The sequence below is a fragment of the Pipistrellus hanaki genome, assembly GCF_964339955.1.
Source record: "Pipistrellus hanaki genome assembly, chromosome: 16".
NCBI classification, from domain to species: domain Eukaryota; kingdom Metazoa; phylum Chordata; class Mammalia; order Chiroptera; family Vespertilionidae; genus Pipistrellus; species Pipistrellus hanaki.
The window spans coordinates 12,125,432-12,139,986 of NC_140518.1; the positions used below are offsets into that span (position 1 = coordinate 12,125,432).

General features: G+C 60.4%; 2 protein-coding genes across 2 annotated transcripts; one reads left to right on the plus strand and one right to left on the minus strand.

The window, feature by feature from the left end:
* Window positions 1-345: 345 nt before the first annotated feature.
* GAS2L2 (growth arrest specific 2 like 2) lies at window positions 346-8,463 on the minus strand. The gene is made up of 6 exons (XM_084863440.1): window positions 7,698-8,463; window positions 6,143-6,384; window positions 5,200-5,307; window positions 4,049-4,145; window positions 3,179-3,431; window positions 346-2,191 (listed from the first exon to the last, which is right to left on the minus strand). The coding sequence occupies exons 1-6, from the start codon at window positions 8,080-8,082 to the stop codon at window positions 682-684; spliced, it is 2,595 nt and encodes an 864-aa protein (XP_084719566.1). The 5' UTR covers window positions 8,083-8,463; the 3' UTR covers window positions 346-681.
* Window positions 8,464-11,096: 2,633 nt separating this feature from the next.
* LOC311610819 (uncharacterized protein C17orf50 homolog) lies at window positions 11,097-13,818 on the plus strand (the record flags this gene model as incomplete). The annotated part of the gene is made up of 2 exons (XM_084862336.1): window positions 11,097-11,109; window positions 13,302-13,818. 2 exons carry the CDS (start codon window positions 11,097-11,099, stop codon window positions 13,673-13,675), a joined length of 387 nt encoding a protein of 128 aa, XP_084718462.1. The 3' UTR covers window positions 13,676-13,818.
* Window positions 13,819-14,555: the final 737 nt, after the last annotated feature.

Sequence of the window (14,555 nt, forward strand, 5' to 3'; positions counted from 1 at the left end):
GGGGCTGTCTCACCCCCACAGAGCCTCTGTAATCCTTTGGCCATGACGTCACGGGTGTGGATATGGTAACCATCCCTCTGGACTCCAGGGCTCTCAGTCCCCAAGCCCCAGAGCCGAGCTTTGAAGTCTCCCAGGAGCCTGTGTTGGTGGCCGTTGCCCCTGTCCGTGGTGCTGACGCACCAGCCACCTCCAGGAGATGGGCTATCTGGGGGCAAGGCTGGCTGAACCGCAGGAAAGACCGCCTCTCTCACCCCAGCTCCCTCCCCATCCTCTTCCCTCCAGTGGAGAATGTCTGAGGCTACACTTTCCTGCATCACTACAGCCCTAGAGAGAGCAACTCAAGCTGGGCACTCAAGGACAGACCCACCCGTGTTTAATAACTTACAGACATTATGGAAACAGTGGGCACGGCCTGAGGACAGGAGTTTGGGGAGCTGCTATGGGGGAGGGTGATACCATACAGGGTGGCCCCACTGCCTCTATCCCAATTCTGGAGTTGGAATGGGGGTGATGGGTGGTCCATTTGCTAGTCTGCGCTGATAGATGCTCTGTTTGTCTTCTGACCCCTCCTGGACAAGGCCCTATATCGAGGTGAGGGACCCTTCCTTCTGTTCCTGCAGCTGGGATCCCAGTGGCTACCTAGGCATTCTTTTCACTGGCCCCGGGATGAGAAGCCCCTCCCTAGACCCAGGACTCCTCCTCGGGAGGGAGTGGATCCAGCCGCTGAGGCCCCAAGCCCTCTGTACATTGGGGTCTGCTCTCCCGTGGAATGGCTGGCTCTTTCTCCTCCTTTCCTTCCTCTTTCTCCCCTGCCCCGGCTCCATCCACCAGGGCTGCCTCTCCTCCCTTCCTGCCCAGCGCTGACGCTCTTTCCGGCCTGCCGCTAGGGGGCGCCCTGGCTGGACCCAGGCGGAGGTAGGCCAGGGGTTTAGGGATTCGCGAGGGCCGCTTCTCAGGCCTGTGGTCTCTCCGGGGCCGGATTCTGAGCCTCAGCTTCAGCTTGTAGATAGATGGTACTCTCTGGGGCTTCCGCAGTGCTCTCCTGCCCTGGCCTGGGCATGCCTTGGCTTTGTCAGAATTTGGGTCCAAGGGCGAAGGTGCGGGGGCTGCCAGGCTGGCACCCATGGGAGGGGCTGAGCGGTCCTGCCCTCCTGGAGCTGGGACCTTCCTCATCCCGGCGTCCGTGGCACTCAGGGCTGCCTTTGACCTTGGCCCACTCTCTCTGGCTCCCAGTTTCCCTCTTGGGCTTCCTGGGCCCGTGGTAACTGCCAGCTTAGGGGAGCTGGGAGGGGCAGCCTTCCAGGCTGCCAGGTCCACCTTAGTGAGGGGTGGAGGGCCCCGCGCCAGTTCCTGGATGACTTCGTCATAAGGACCCCCAGGCTCAGGCCACCGCCCCCCCAGGCCGGGGACGTAGACTCCACTGCGAGGGATGAGGCCAGCACCTGGGCCCCGGGGGTGGGCAGTCCCCACCTCGAGCAGCTTCATGTTGGCCAGAAGCTCCTCCTCAAGGCTGCGGCAGATGGCTGGCTTCCGGGTCCCGCCCGGGGCCAGGGGCGTGTCCAGGCCCCGAGACTGTCCAGCCTCTGCTGTCACCCAGATGTCCAGCCTCCGGACCCCTGGCCTTCCTTCCACTGAGCAGTCCCCACCAGGACTGGACCCAGCCAGCACTCCAGCGGCGGCCCCTGGTGGCATGGAGCCTCTTTCCCGGTCTGTGGTGAGACCTGGACAGCTTCCTCCTGGAGGGGGAGGTCGGGCGGGGGCCCGCTGGACAGTGGTCTCGGTGGGTCCTTCAGCAGGGGGTGGAGGACGGACAGGCACTGGCGCCCCGAGCTGGGAGGGAGCACCCCCCCGAGGCGGCTCCCTGGGGCCCGGGGGCCTGGCTGAGGAGCTGGAGTAACTGGGCAGGGGAGACGGTCCTCCTGCTGGCGTCCCTGGGGCAGTAGCCTCGGGGGCTCGGCGTCTCTGGGGGGTGGAAGCCCTGGAAGGGGCTCCCCAGCTGTCTGTCTCCCCATGAACCCAAGACGCAGGAGTCCTTCCCCTGGGGAGTTCAGGGGGGTGTCCGTCCGCCCTCCTCCCTGAGGAGGTGCACTGTGGGTCTCGGCCCCTGGGGGTGGGTGAGGATTGGGGTCTGGGTGAGCTGTCCTCAGCTGGCAGCCGCCTCGGAGGTGGGGTGGGTGGCCTCTCCTGGCACCTGGAAGGGAGAATCATAGGCTGGCAGGGTCACCCAATCCAGCCCCTGGCCCTGGGGAGGGATGGCCTTTCCCCAACCAGAACTCCAAGGCGCCAGCCGTCATGTGGAAGGAAACACATGTTCCCTCTCCCTCTGCGTCTGTCCAAGGGTATTCCTTACGGCAGCGGTCGGCAAACCGGCTCCCGAGCCACATGCGGCTCTTTGGCCCCTCGAGTGTGGCTCTTCCACAAGATACCACGGCCTGGGCGCGTCTATGTTGAAGAAGGTGCGTTAGAAGAAGTTTAAGTTTTAAAAATGTGGCTCTCCAAAGAAAGGGCAGTCGTTGTCCTGTTGATATTTGGCTCTGTGGACGGATGAGTTTGCCGACCACTGCCTTAATGGCAAATACCATTTAACTTTGTTCTCCATCGTCGCCTTGCAGCCGGTGGCAAGCAGCCTGGCCTGCACCCCGGGTTACTTCAAACCCAGCCACCACAGGCCACCGTCTTGGGGGGCAGGGAGCCTTCGTGTCTGCTCTGCCATGAACCGGCAGAAAGGCCTTGCCTAAGCCTGTTCCCTTTATGGGCCTCAGCTTCCTCCTCTGTGAAATGGGAGCACCTGGAGTCACTAGATTAGGGGTGTCGAACTCAATCAGAGAAGGGGCCAAAATCTAAAATCCAGCCTAAATCGCGGGCCGAATGGTTTACTGAACAGTCATAAACTGACAATGTCATAAACTGACAGCGGAGTGCAGTGATGACAGCGCAGTGCGGGCCACATTGCAAGGCCTGGCTGGCTGGATTTGGCCCGCAGGCCTTGTGTTTGACATATGTGCACTAGATAATCCCACAGGTATTGGGTGCTTTTTTTCTGGTTCTGAACACCAGAGTTCATGTTGGGGTACGGGTACTGCCGGGAGACTCATTCCCTTTATCTCGGGGGTTGTGGGGGGGCTCTGAGGATGTGGGCTCCAGAGAAGAAAGAGGCCCTGCCGTCCCTCCCCTGTACCTTAGGAATGGCGTTGTCTCCCTGAGGACCCCCGCTCCTGCTCCTCCCCGTTCACGGCGGGGTGTGGGGGAGGAGGCGGGCGGCCTCAGCTTCCGGCCTGAGGAGGTGTATGCCTTCCAGTCCACAGGGGGCGGCGGGCTCTGAGAGCGGCTGACGGTCATCCTGGGCTGCAGCTGCCAGGGCCCATCCAGCACCCGCACCTCGTGCTGCACCGGCGTGGCTGGGGGCTTCAGGAAGCTGCGTGGCTTGTGTGCTACCAGCACAGCCCCCCGGAGAGGAGGGGAAGAGAGGATGAGGTTCCTGCTGCCGGCTCTCGCCACAGCCGTTCCCACACGCCTCGCCCCACATCAGAGACAGTGGGACTCACAGGGACAGGGACGGCACCAGTGCCAGAATTGCTCTTATCGGGGCTTGGGGGGTGAAACCTGGTGCGAGAGCGCTGCAGGGGACTTACTTAAAGCTGCATTTGTATTGCAAGTTCACATATTTTACTTACAATGGATGCTTATCAGGGGGCCTGAGGTGCTGGTGGAGATTACTGGGGGGTCTAAAGACCCCTCCAGGTCATGCTTGATGCCACCGCTGTGGACCTCACAGCCAGACCTAAGCCCTGCCAAGATGCCCCCTGACCAAAATGCTGATTCTCTGTGTGTGGCGTCATCTTGTGGCTAGAATTGGTATTGCACGATGCCTGCTCAGCTTGCTTTCTAGGGCTGAGGCGGCACCACACCTGTACCTTCTATAGCATCTTCTTTCCTCCACATCCCCCACCTCCACCCCACACTCCTCTTGCCCCTGGGGTTCATACCTACCTCCCACTTCCAGCCTCCCAACCCAGAGCGCAGGGAGGGAAACTCTCAAGGGACTCACAGAGGGATGTGCACCGGCAGGGGTCGTGTTTGTCCAGATAATGGCCCAGGGTGTCCCAGCCGCCCCCGACGCGCACCATCACGTGGTTCCGGAGGACCTGCAAGGGAGCGAGTAGAAGGTGGAGGGCAAAACGGAGAGTGTGTCCCCTTTCTGGACCAGCCTGCAGGCTCCCAGCACACGCCCCACCCACGCACACACGCAAATATTCCCTTGTAGTGGGGCGTGTGCATATTTTGCCACCCGAGTCTCCTCTGTGATGGGCATCAGATAACACAAGTTGTCAAGGATGGAGGCAGGTCAAACAGGAAGCTGTCCCACAAGGAAGCCAGGCGTCGCACAGGCATTGTGCCGTCTGGCCGCAGAGCCCTCTCCCCTCCCTTCATGGGAAAGGGGTCCCCCTGCGTATCCTTGTATTAGAAACGGGGTCCTGGCCCTGCAGTGTGTGTGTCAAAGAATTCGGGGGACTCTCTGACCCACTCCACTCAAGGCCACAAATCCTTGCCCCAACCGCCTTCCCAGGGCTATTGGCTCAGGGCCTGGGGGAGGGCTTAGGGAGCTGGCTCTGTCCCCAGCTGTGGCCTGTGCCCTAAAGGGCTTGGCCATGCCCCTGAGCTGCAGGCCACTCCCCTGGGCACAGACTGTCTCTGCAGAGGAGCAGCCAGGTATGGAGCGTGGAGGAGGTAGCTGGAGGCACGTTTCAGCTGGTACTCCTGCTCTGAGTGCAGAATGTACCAAGCCAGGCATCTGAGGGGTGAACTCTGAGGTCCCTGTGGCTGGGCCATGCACTGGACCCAAACTTGGGATTCTCAAGCCCCTTGCTCTGACCAAGCCTGCGGGTGGAGTGGAGGTGATGGGAGCTGGGAGGACCCTGCATACCTCACGTCTGCCTGGGGACCCCTCAGAGTCAGGCAAAGTTGGAGGCAGACGGTGGGGGTGGTCCTGGCTGCCCTGATGGAAGGAGGGGATAGGCTTGCCAGCTTTGTGAGGAATCTTCTGGAATTTTTCCAGCGAGAGAAAGCAAGCCTCAAGACCTGGGACGCTAGGATGAATGGTGACTTCCTATTCTAGCCCTCAGGCCCGGGCAGGGTCCCATGGAAGGAAATCCTGGTCTGCGGGCCCTGGGGCCCTTCCACCTCAGACCCAGCACTTACCCGGATGAAGATGAGGGTGTTGGAGTCCCCCACACGGTACTTCCCCTCGGACACCTTGACCATGGAGAACTGCACTGGGCATGTGCAGTGGCTCACGAGGCTCTGAACCTGCGGGCGGTGGGCATGGGCTCAGCCCTCCTGCACATGTGCCCAAACCCCTCCCCCTGCTCCCCCTCATCCATGCCAAGCCAAGCCCAATGGAGGACATTCCTCTCCCCAGAGCCAGTCCAAGGCTTCTGCTGAGGTCAGGGCTGGGGCTGAGAAGTGAGTGGGGAAGACTTTTAACGACGCAGCAGGAACAAGGCCCGGAGTGGTCACCTATGGCCCAGCGCCCACGGGGTCAGCTGATGGGGGTGGTGGAGTGGAATGGTGACATGGTGAAGACGGTGGGTCTTGGAATCGGACAGGCTGTGGCAGGGTCAGAGTCCCGCCTCCACCGTGTCATAGGCTGTGGCCAGGTAAGGAACCTCCCGGACCCCAATTCCGCGGTGGTAGAACGGGGCTAACCACAGAAGAGCTAACTAACTCCTATGGCAGGCGCCCTCTGCCAGACACTGTCCTGAGCCCGTCATACGGACTTCCGTCTCTGATACCCCTGTCAGGCATAGAAGCCAAGCACCGGGAACGCAGGCACAGAGAGGTTCAGTCCTTTGCCCAAAGTCACACAGCTGCAAAGCAGCGGGACTCAGGCTTGATCCCAGGTGTCAGAGATGGTGCCAGGGACTGTGTTCTTAAAAACCCTCTCACGGGGGTTAAATGAGCGAAGCGCAGACTACTGAGTGAATAATAAAAAACGTGATCTGTGTGTGGTTAGAGCTGAGACTTAAAACCACTCTGTGGATCAGTGTGGGGTGGGCACAGGCGTTCAAACAGGGGGTGGCCCCAGAGGGGACAGGAGGGGGAGGGAGGAGGGCGGGGCTGGGGGGCAGTCCAGGGGCCGCACCATCCGGTCCAGGTTGCGGAAGTGGCAGGGCCTGCGCCGGGGCGGCACGGGCGGCGGGGGGTCGGGCGGGGGCAGGGCCAGCTCCCTCCGCAGCTCCTCGTCGATCTCCGCCTCCAGCTGCACCAGCGTGGGCGCCGCCACCCCGAAGCGCCAGGCGCGGCGGCCCAGCTCCAGCAGACACAGCACCACGCTCCTCACGTTCTTGCGCAGCACCAGGTCCTCCGTCTCGAACATCAGCACCTCTGACCGGGGAGGGGGAGGGTGGGGGAGGGTGTCAGGCAGTCTGAGCCCCTGCTGGCCGGTCTGGGTCCGAGTTTCCCAGTTGAAACCAGCGCCTGCGAAGGGCCTGGGCAGGATGGCTCGGGCGCTGGGTGCAGACAAGGTGGGGTATCCCACAGGAGAGGGCAGGTTGGGGACGGGAAGAAGGGACACAGCCAAGCCAAGGAGCTTGGGGCCCGGCTGTGAGACGGTGAGTCCGGATGCAGAAAGGTTCGTTCTGCTTCCTCCTCTCACCTCCAGGCATCTCCTCCTCCGCCTCCAGCCCAGGTATCCGGAGGCAGGGCTGAGGACGAGGCCTGGGAGCCTGACCGCCAGGGATCCTGGACACTCCCACCCGCCCGCTGTGTGACCTTGGGCTAGTCCCTGGGCCCTCAGTCTTCTCTTCTGTAACATGGGGATATAGTCTATTTCATGGGGCCGCTGTGTTTGCAAAGTCCAGCACACAGTAAGTGTTCAGTCAAACACTAGCCTCCATCCCCCCTCCAACCCTGCCCCTCACTGCCTTGCCACCAGCCAGTACCCGGCCTAACCCTCCCCTCTGCCTCACACTCACCGCCATTGGCCTGGAGGCTGGCACACCGTCCAGCTCCCTCCTGCTGCTGGGAACCAGGCCGCGGAGGTGAGGGACCCTGACACCCACTCCCCTGAGTCTCACAGGCCCCAGCACGGCCGGCCCCTCCTGAAGGCCCAGTGCTTCCTCCACTGTTTTCTCAGCTCCTCACCCCAGCCCTCGGCCTCACCCACCGCAGCCTCTCCCAGTCCCCAAACGGTCCTGCCCCTGCGGGTCCCCTGCTTAGAATCCCCTTTCCCCCCACGAGTCATGCCTCAAGACTCAGCTCAGATTTCCTTCTTCGGTGTGGCCTCCCTCTGCCCCCACCTCCCACCTCATCAGGAAGCTGATGTGTCCTCCCAGCTCCCCCTCGCCTCTCCTGAGCTTTTATCACAACGGGCTGTGATTCACGCATCTACGCTCTCACCCGTCTCCGTCCCTAGACCCTGAACTCCTCGGAGCTGGGGATCGGCGCTCTCCGTGCCCGGTGCTCCCCACAAAGGAGAGAGGTACTCGGCGTGTGCTGGGGGAATGAAGGAATCATCCCGGGAACACCCTTCCCTATTGAGGGCTCACTGTGAGGTGGGCAAACTGAAGGATGAAAAGGGATGAGCTGGGAGGAGGACCCTGGCTTTGGACCCTCCGTGCGGCCTGGGCCCCAGAGAGGAGGCAGTCGCCCAGCAAGGCGAGGGAGGGTCTGGGGCCGGGGAGGGCCGGGGCGGGTACCTTGGATGCCCATCTCCTGGCGACACCACTGGATGAAGTTGGAGACGTTGTCCCGGGCCTGGAAGGTGCCTGGCCGGGCGGCGTCATTGCAGGTCACCCCGGCCCGGGGCACGGGAGTCCTCCGGGCGCGGGCGGGCGCCGCAGCCAGGAAGGCCAGGGCGGCCTCGGTGACGGCGTTGGCGTGCTGGCACAGCACCAGGCCCGTCTCCAGCGACTGCAGGAAGTTGGCGGCGCTGATGTCCAGCCCGTAGAGATCCCGGAGCCACTCGGCCAGGTCCTCCTTCATGGCCTCCAGGTACTGCTCGCTGGACTTAAAGGGCCGGACGCTGCACAGCCGAGGCCCCGGGGCCCCAGGCCTCCTCCTGCGGCCCCCTCGCTGGGACATGGCTTGGCCCTCAGCGGAGGAGGAGGAGGAGGAGGAGGAGGAGGAGGAGGAGGGGGGGGGGGCCTCTTCTCTCCCGCTGCTTTGTCTTCCCTCCTGCCACCTGCTGTGTCTTGGCTGGTTCTCCCTGACTCCCGGCTCCCCTTCTGCCCTCTGAGAGCCTCAGATTTCAGGTTCTGCCACTCGCCACTGGCTTCAGCCGCCTCCACGGGGCTGGCCAGGTCCCGCCCCCTCCCCACATTCCTCAGTCCCTGCCAGAACCTTCCCTGCTGGGGGGTCCTGCAGCACCCCCCCTCTCTGGCTGCCCAGGGGACCCAGAGTTCGCCCCCTGCCAGGACGGATGGAAGTGAGGACACTCCTGTCTCGCCGCCTCCAGGGCTGGGCAGGTCCCGCCGGCTGCCTCCCACCCCCCACCGCCCGCCGGACCTCAGTGGAGCCTGGCGTGGCCTCTCCACTCTCCTCTCCTCTCCTTGGAGACAGCGGCTGCTACAAACACTCATTGTTAGCTCTTCCTGGCAGGCGAGGACTGCCCTGCAGAGCCCGCCCTGGAGCTGGGAGAGGAGGAAACGTGGGGTTGAACACGTGGAGGCTTCTGGGGCAGGGGGTGCTGGGTGGTTAGTGAGCACTGGAGGATGGGGGTGAATAAACACAGGGACAGGGTCTAAAGGCAAGCGTCTGCCCCGGACCCTCTGCTAAAGCCCTCTGTGACCTTCCTATGCTACCTAGCCTCTCTGTGCCTCAGTTTTCCCACGTGTAAAATGGGGATGCCACTGTCTGCCTCTCCGGGGTGTTGCGAGGGTGAGGAATAAAGGTGTGATGTGTGTGGACGTATCAGACTGTAAGAGCACCCACGCTGGGGACAGGGCGGGTCCCAGCTCTCGGTGATTCTCCCAGCATCCTCGTCTCCACACCAGGACCCCCGCCCCCTTTCTTTTGAGAATCTGCACGACCCTAACGCTACCCCCGGGATTCCTCCACAGTGGGCCATCGCTCATAGCTCCTCAGCCCAGGGCCAAAGAAAGGCATTCACTCAACAAGCATGTCTTGAGTACCTACTGTGTGCCGGACAGTATTAAAGGCCCAAATGTAGAGCAGCCAATGAGGCCCCTGACTTTTTTTTTTTTTTTAATATATTTTATTGATTTTTTACAGAGAGGAAGAGAGAGGGATAGAGAGTTAGAAACATCGATGAGAGAGAATCATCGATCAGCTGCCTCTTGCACGCCCCCTACTGGGGATGTGCCCTCAATCAAGGTACATGCCCTTGACCGGAATCGAACCGGGGACCCTTCAGTCCGCAGACCGACGCTCTATCCACTGAGCCAAACCAGTTTTGGCAGAGGCCCCTGACTCGATGGAGGCTGCTTGCATGTTGATGGGTGCTGGTTGACAAATGGCAAACACACAAATCTGTAGGGAGTCAGATGGTGCGGAACACCGGGAGAAAAATGAAGAACTAAAGCGATGGGTGTGTGAGGGATTTTATGTGAGGTGGGCGGGCAGGCCTCACTGATGGGATGCTATTGAACCTGAGAGAAGTAAGGGAGCAGGACCTGCAGGTCTCTGGGGGCAGGGCACTCGGGCAGAGGGAACAGCCAGTGTGAAAGCTCTGGCAGCCTGGCCTGCCTGGCTCAGTGGCTGAGCATCCACCTAGGAACCAGAAGGTCACGGTTCAATTCCCAGGCAGGGCACATGCCCGGGTTACTGGCTATATTCCCAGTAGGGGGCGTGCAGGAGTCAGCCAATCGGTGATTCCCTCTCATCATTGATGTTTCTTTCTCTCTCTCTCCCTGTCCCTTCCTCTCTGAAATAAATGAAAATATGTTTTTTTAAAAAAGACTTATAATTCTCAATAAAAGGTAATGTCAAACTGGATGGCCATTTAAGCATGAAAGTGATAGAGAATTTAAAATAAATAAAGGCATCAAGGCATGATGGTTGTACCCAAGGAAACGGGAGCAGCAGGAGCCCTGGTTCCTCGCTTGTATGATCCTCTCAGCAGGTTGAATGTCCCCGTGCAGGCAGCTGGGCTTCCCCTGAGCTGAGGCAGTGAGCCGGCAGTGGGTGAAGGGGGTGCGGGGCTGAGGAAGGACAGGGACAGAACAGAGGGGAGGGGAGAAAATAATGAAACAGATAAGCCATGCTCTAAGCGGTTTCTGCGGGCCAGGGAAAGTGGTGCTGTACCACAACATCTGGTTTACAGAGGAAGAGGCTGAGGGTCAGAGAGAGAACATGCTGAAAACCAGACACCTTTTTTAAAAAAAAAAAATATATATATATATATATATATATATATATATATATATATATATATATATTTATTTATTTCACAGAGGAAGAGAGGAGAGATAGATGATAAGACAAAATCATTGATTGGCTGCCTCCTGCACGCCCCCTACTGGGAATCAAGCCCACAACCCCGGCATGTGGCCTTGACCGGAATCAAATAGGGACCCTTCAGTCCACAGGCCTAACCACTGAGCCAAACCGGCAAGGGCCAGACACCTTTTATATTTATGTGCTAGAGCCCTAGCCGGTTAGACTCAGTGAATAGAGTGTCGGTCTGTGGACCAAAGGATCCCAGGTTCAATCTGGTTAAGGGCATGCACCTTGGTTGCAGGCAACCAATCAATGTGTTTCTCCCATATCGATGTTTCTCTCTGTCTTTCCATCTCTCCTCCACTCTCCCTAAAAGTCAATGGGAAAATATCTTCAGGTGAGGATTAACAAAAAATAAAATAAATACATGTATGTGCTAGAGCTAGGTTTGAACCCTCCCTCTACTGTCTTTTAATAACGCTCTTCCAGGAGGGAGGTGGGGGGTATCTGAGGCTGGGTGCTTTTGGAGGCCGAGAAAAGGCACATTCCTGAGCGGAACGCGGTGGGCAGGTGAGGTTCTAGCCCCGCCCAGGTGATCCAACGGAAGCCTAGAGACCAGACCACGTTCTACGGGGTCTGCTACTTCCTCTCATCCTAGGCTCTGATCAGGAGAAGCAGGCAGCATAGCCTTGGGAAGGATGGATAAGGACGGTAAGGGGGCTGGAGGCAGGGTGGGGCTAGAGGACAGGGTCTCTTGACTACAGGTGGACCAACCAGCTCATCACCATGGCAACCCCAGAGTAGTCGCCCAGCCTTTTAAGATTATTCCCATCCACGTACAAGCCCTCTCCTTTCTGTTTCCTGAATATTCTTGATATCTGCTCCCTCTTTCTTTACCTCCTGCGATTCAGACTTTTATCTTCTCTGGCCTGGACCACAGTGGGTCTTCCTCTGTTGGAGGAAACATCCTACAACACAGCTCTGCAGGTGTCCCTGCATCAGAACACGCAGTGTTTCCGCTGCGGAAGGGCTGTGGCCTTTGGTGCTTGGTGAGCACTGTGGGGGGGTGGGGGGGAATGGGCACAGCGATGGAGTCCAAACACGTGAATTTGGCTCTGGACCCTTTGCTAAATGCCTCTGTGAACTTCACATGCTACCAAAGTCCACACACCATGGCCCAGCTCCTCAAGTCTAAGGTGACCAGACGACCCGATTTTCAACAATTTGTCCCACGTCCCGTGGCGTTTTAAAAAAGTCCCAATTTCCCCCCCCCCCCCCCAAAATCGGGACTTTTTAAAAACGCTATGGGATGCGGGACAAATTGTTGAAAATTGGAACTGTCCCGCCAAAAGCAGGGCGTCTGGTCACCTTACCCAAGTCCCAACTTTTCTCTCCAATTTCCCTTCCTCCTGCCAAGTCCCCAATGCCCTTCTCTGGCTGTGCAGTGGGTCTGGCCTCTCACAACCTCAGAGCTCCAAGAACGGGCAGAATCTCTGAAGAGAACAACTTTTCTTGGAAGGTTTCCAAAAATCTTAGATGAAGTTCACAGGGCCCTCTGTGACCTACCTCACCCGGCACCTCGCTGAGGGCGTTGTGACGATGAAGGAACACGGTGTCTGAAGAGAGAGCCTAGCGTGGTGATTGCATGTAATTGGTGCTTAAGACAAGCGAGCTAGAATGCTAATTGTATCACGGTTCCCCTTCGTCTCCAACCTCTTTAGGTCAGGCAGGGGTCCATGGCAGATTTCCTTCACCTTTCCAGGGCAAACCCCCAGCGTTGTGCCTTCTCTGTCACCCTCCCCCTTCTTCTTCTTTTTAAAAAATATATTTTATTGATTTTTTTACAGAGAGGAAGGGAGAAGGATAGAGAGCTAGAAACATCGATGAGAGAGAAACATCGACCAGCTGCCTCCTGCACGCCCCCCACCGGGGATGTGCCCGCAACCAATGTACATGCCCTTGACCGGAATCGAACCTGGGACCTTTCAGTCTGCAGGCCGATGCTCTATCCACTGAGCCAAACCGGTTTCAGCACCCCTCCCGCTTCTTTCCATCACAAGGCCAGCTCCCCAGGCCCAGCGGACAGCAGGGCACCCGAGGGCGCTGGGCTGGTGTTTGCTGCTGAGGCTGGACACCGCCCAGTCACGCAGGCGGTTACTCTCCCTGTCGGACCAGGAATCCCTGCCTCTGCAGGGGCTTAGAGTCCTGGGATTTGTGCCCTGAACAAAGACATCGGCAAGAGGGGTCTGTGGCAGCTGACTCTGGCTGGCCATCGGGGTCATGCCCTGAAGGAGAAAGAGATGCTTTTTCCTCATTGCTCTGCTCATTGGAGGCACCTTTTTCTCATCAACGAGGTGCTCTGTGCCCGCTGCCCGCCCAGCCCTCCACAGGTGATGCTGGGCTTCCTTAAGGCAAGGCCCCCTGGGAAGAGGGAAGAATCATCTAGAAAACAAACCACCACGTGTTAGGATTCAGGCCAGTACACGATGTTTATTGATCGATGTTTATTGACCGCCACAGACCAGTACCCACCCTAGAGCCAGTCAGAAAGGAGGGGGATGAGCCCTCATTGGTTCCAGGCTCGAAAGTCTCATTGCTGCCTCCTCTTCATTGCTGCCCGCTGGCCCAGCTGGGCGATCTCATAGCTGCCTCTCAACCACCCCTGAAATAGGCACCGCTCTCCCCATCTCACAGGCGAGCAAAGGGAACTAGACAGAAGCAGCGTGACTCGTCTCAAATCCTAGGAAGCGCAGAAACCTGGGCAATCAGGGTGGGGGTGATGAGGGGTGCAGCCAGGCAGGCCCGGGAAATCCTGGACGCTGTAACCTTCTCTTGGAGTCCTGCTGGCTCCTCCGTACGCACCATCTTTAAGGAGCTTTTTCGGGGGGTGGAGGGGTGAATAGGGTGCGGGGCAAGAGTCGGGTTGTGGGCACAGTCAGGGTCCGACCTCCTCTCCGCCGCCCCGCCCGCAGGCGTGAAGACCCCCTTGTGGAAGAAGGAGCCGGAGGAGCCGGGGGTCCCGGAGGAGGCGGCGGAGGAGTCGGGGTCGGAGGAGGAGGACGAGGGGAGGCAGCCGGCGGAGAGCGCGGAGCCGGGCGAGGCGGAGGCCCGGGAGGCGGAGGGCGCCCAGGAGCGGGAGACCGTGTCGTACAGCCCGCTGCGCCAGGAGCCCAGCGCCCAGCAGGTGGCGCTGCTGCGGCGCGCGGACAGCGGCTTCTGGAGCTGGCTGCTGCCCTTGGCCCTGCTGCGCGGCCCCGCGGCGCTGGCCGACCGGTGAGGGGGCGCCCCGGGCCCGGGCGGACCGGTGAGGGGGGCGCCCCGGGGCCGGGCGGACCGGTGAGGGGGCACCCCGGGCCCGGCGGGAGGGGCCGGCGCGGAGCACCGAGCGTCAGGGGGCCCGGTCGCACGGTAGGAGGCGGACCTCCCCGGAGGAGGAGCCGTGCGTGCTGCAGACCCAGCGGCCGCAGCAGCCGTGCGGCGGGGGTTGTGAGCTCTGCGAGATCCTTTTCTGCAAGAAATGCAGCGACCTGCACAGCAACCCGGCCTACGTAGCGCACTGCGTTCTGGAGCACCCGGACCTGGGTGAGGCGCGGGCTTCGGGCGGGGCGGGGGTCCCCGGAGCGCCCCCACTTAGAGCCTCTGTGCCCGTCCACCCCCATTCTCTCCTGACCCCCGACTCCCCGCAACGTCCTCCTGTCCCCGACGCTGAGCGCTCTCAGCACATCCCAGGGCTGCCCCTTCTCAGAGCCGCTCCCAGAGCGCCCCCCTCAGGCAAGCGGGCACCGTGGATGGGACGGTGCCCCCGCTCCTCTGTCGCCCGCCCAGTGCAGAGCCCAAGGCCACCCGGAGCTCCATTCCTCTCCTAGCGCCCCTGGGGCTCCCTCCCCTGGCATCACCCAGTGCCCACTGGCCACCTGGCTCGGGTCCCCAGGCAGAGCCTCACGCTCCTCTCTTGGGTATTTCAGGTCCTCCCGGCATCGCCCCCTAGAGGACATAACCTCTGGGTTCCCTCAAGCCTGCTCTTCCCCGCAAAGCACCCAATAAAGCTGTAAGCAGAGCGCGGGAGCCAGGTGTGCCCTCCTGGTGAGGACGACGGGCGGTGACCGCCTTCCCTGCTGCAGAAGGTCAGGCCGGAGGGGAAAGGGCAGGCTGGGCCT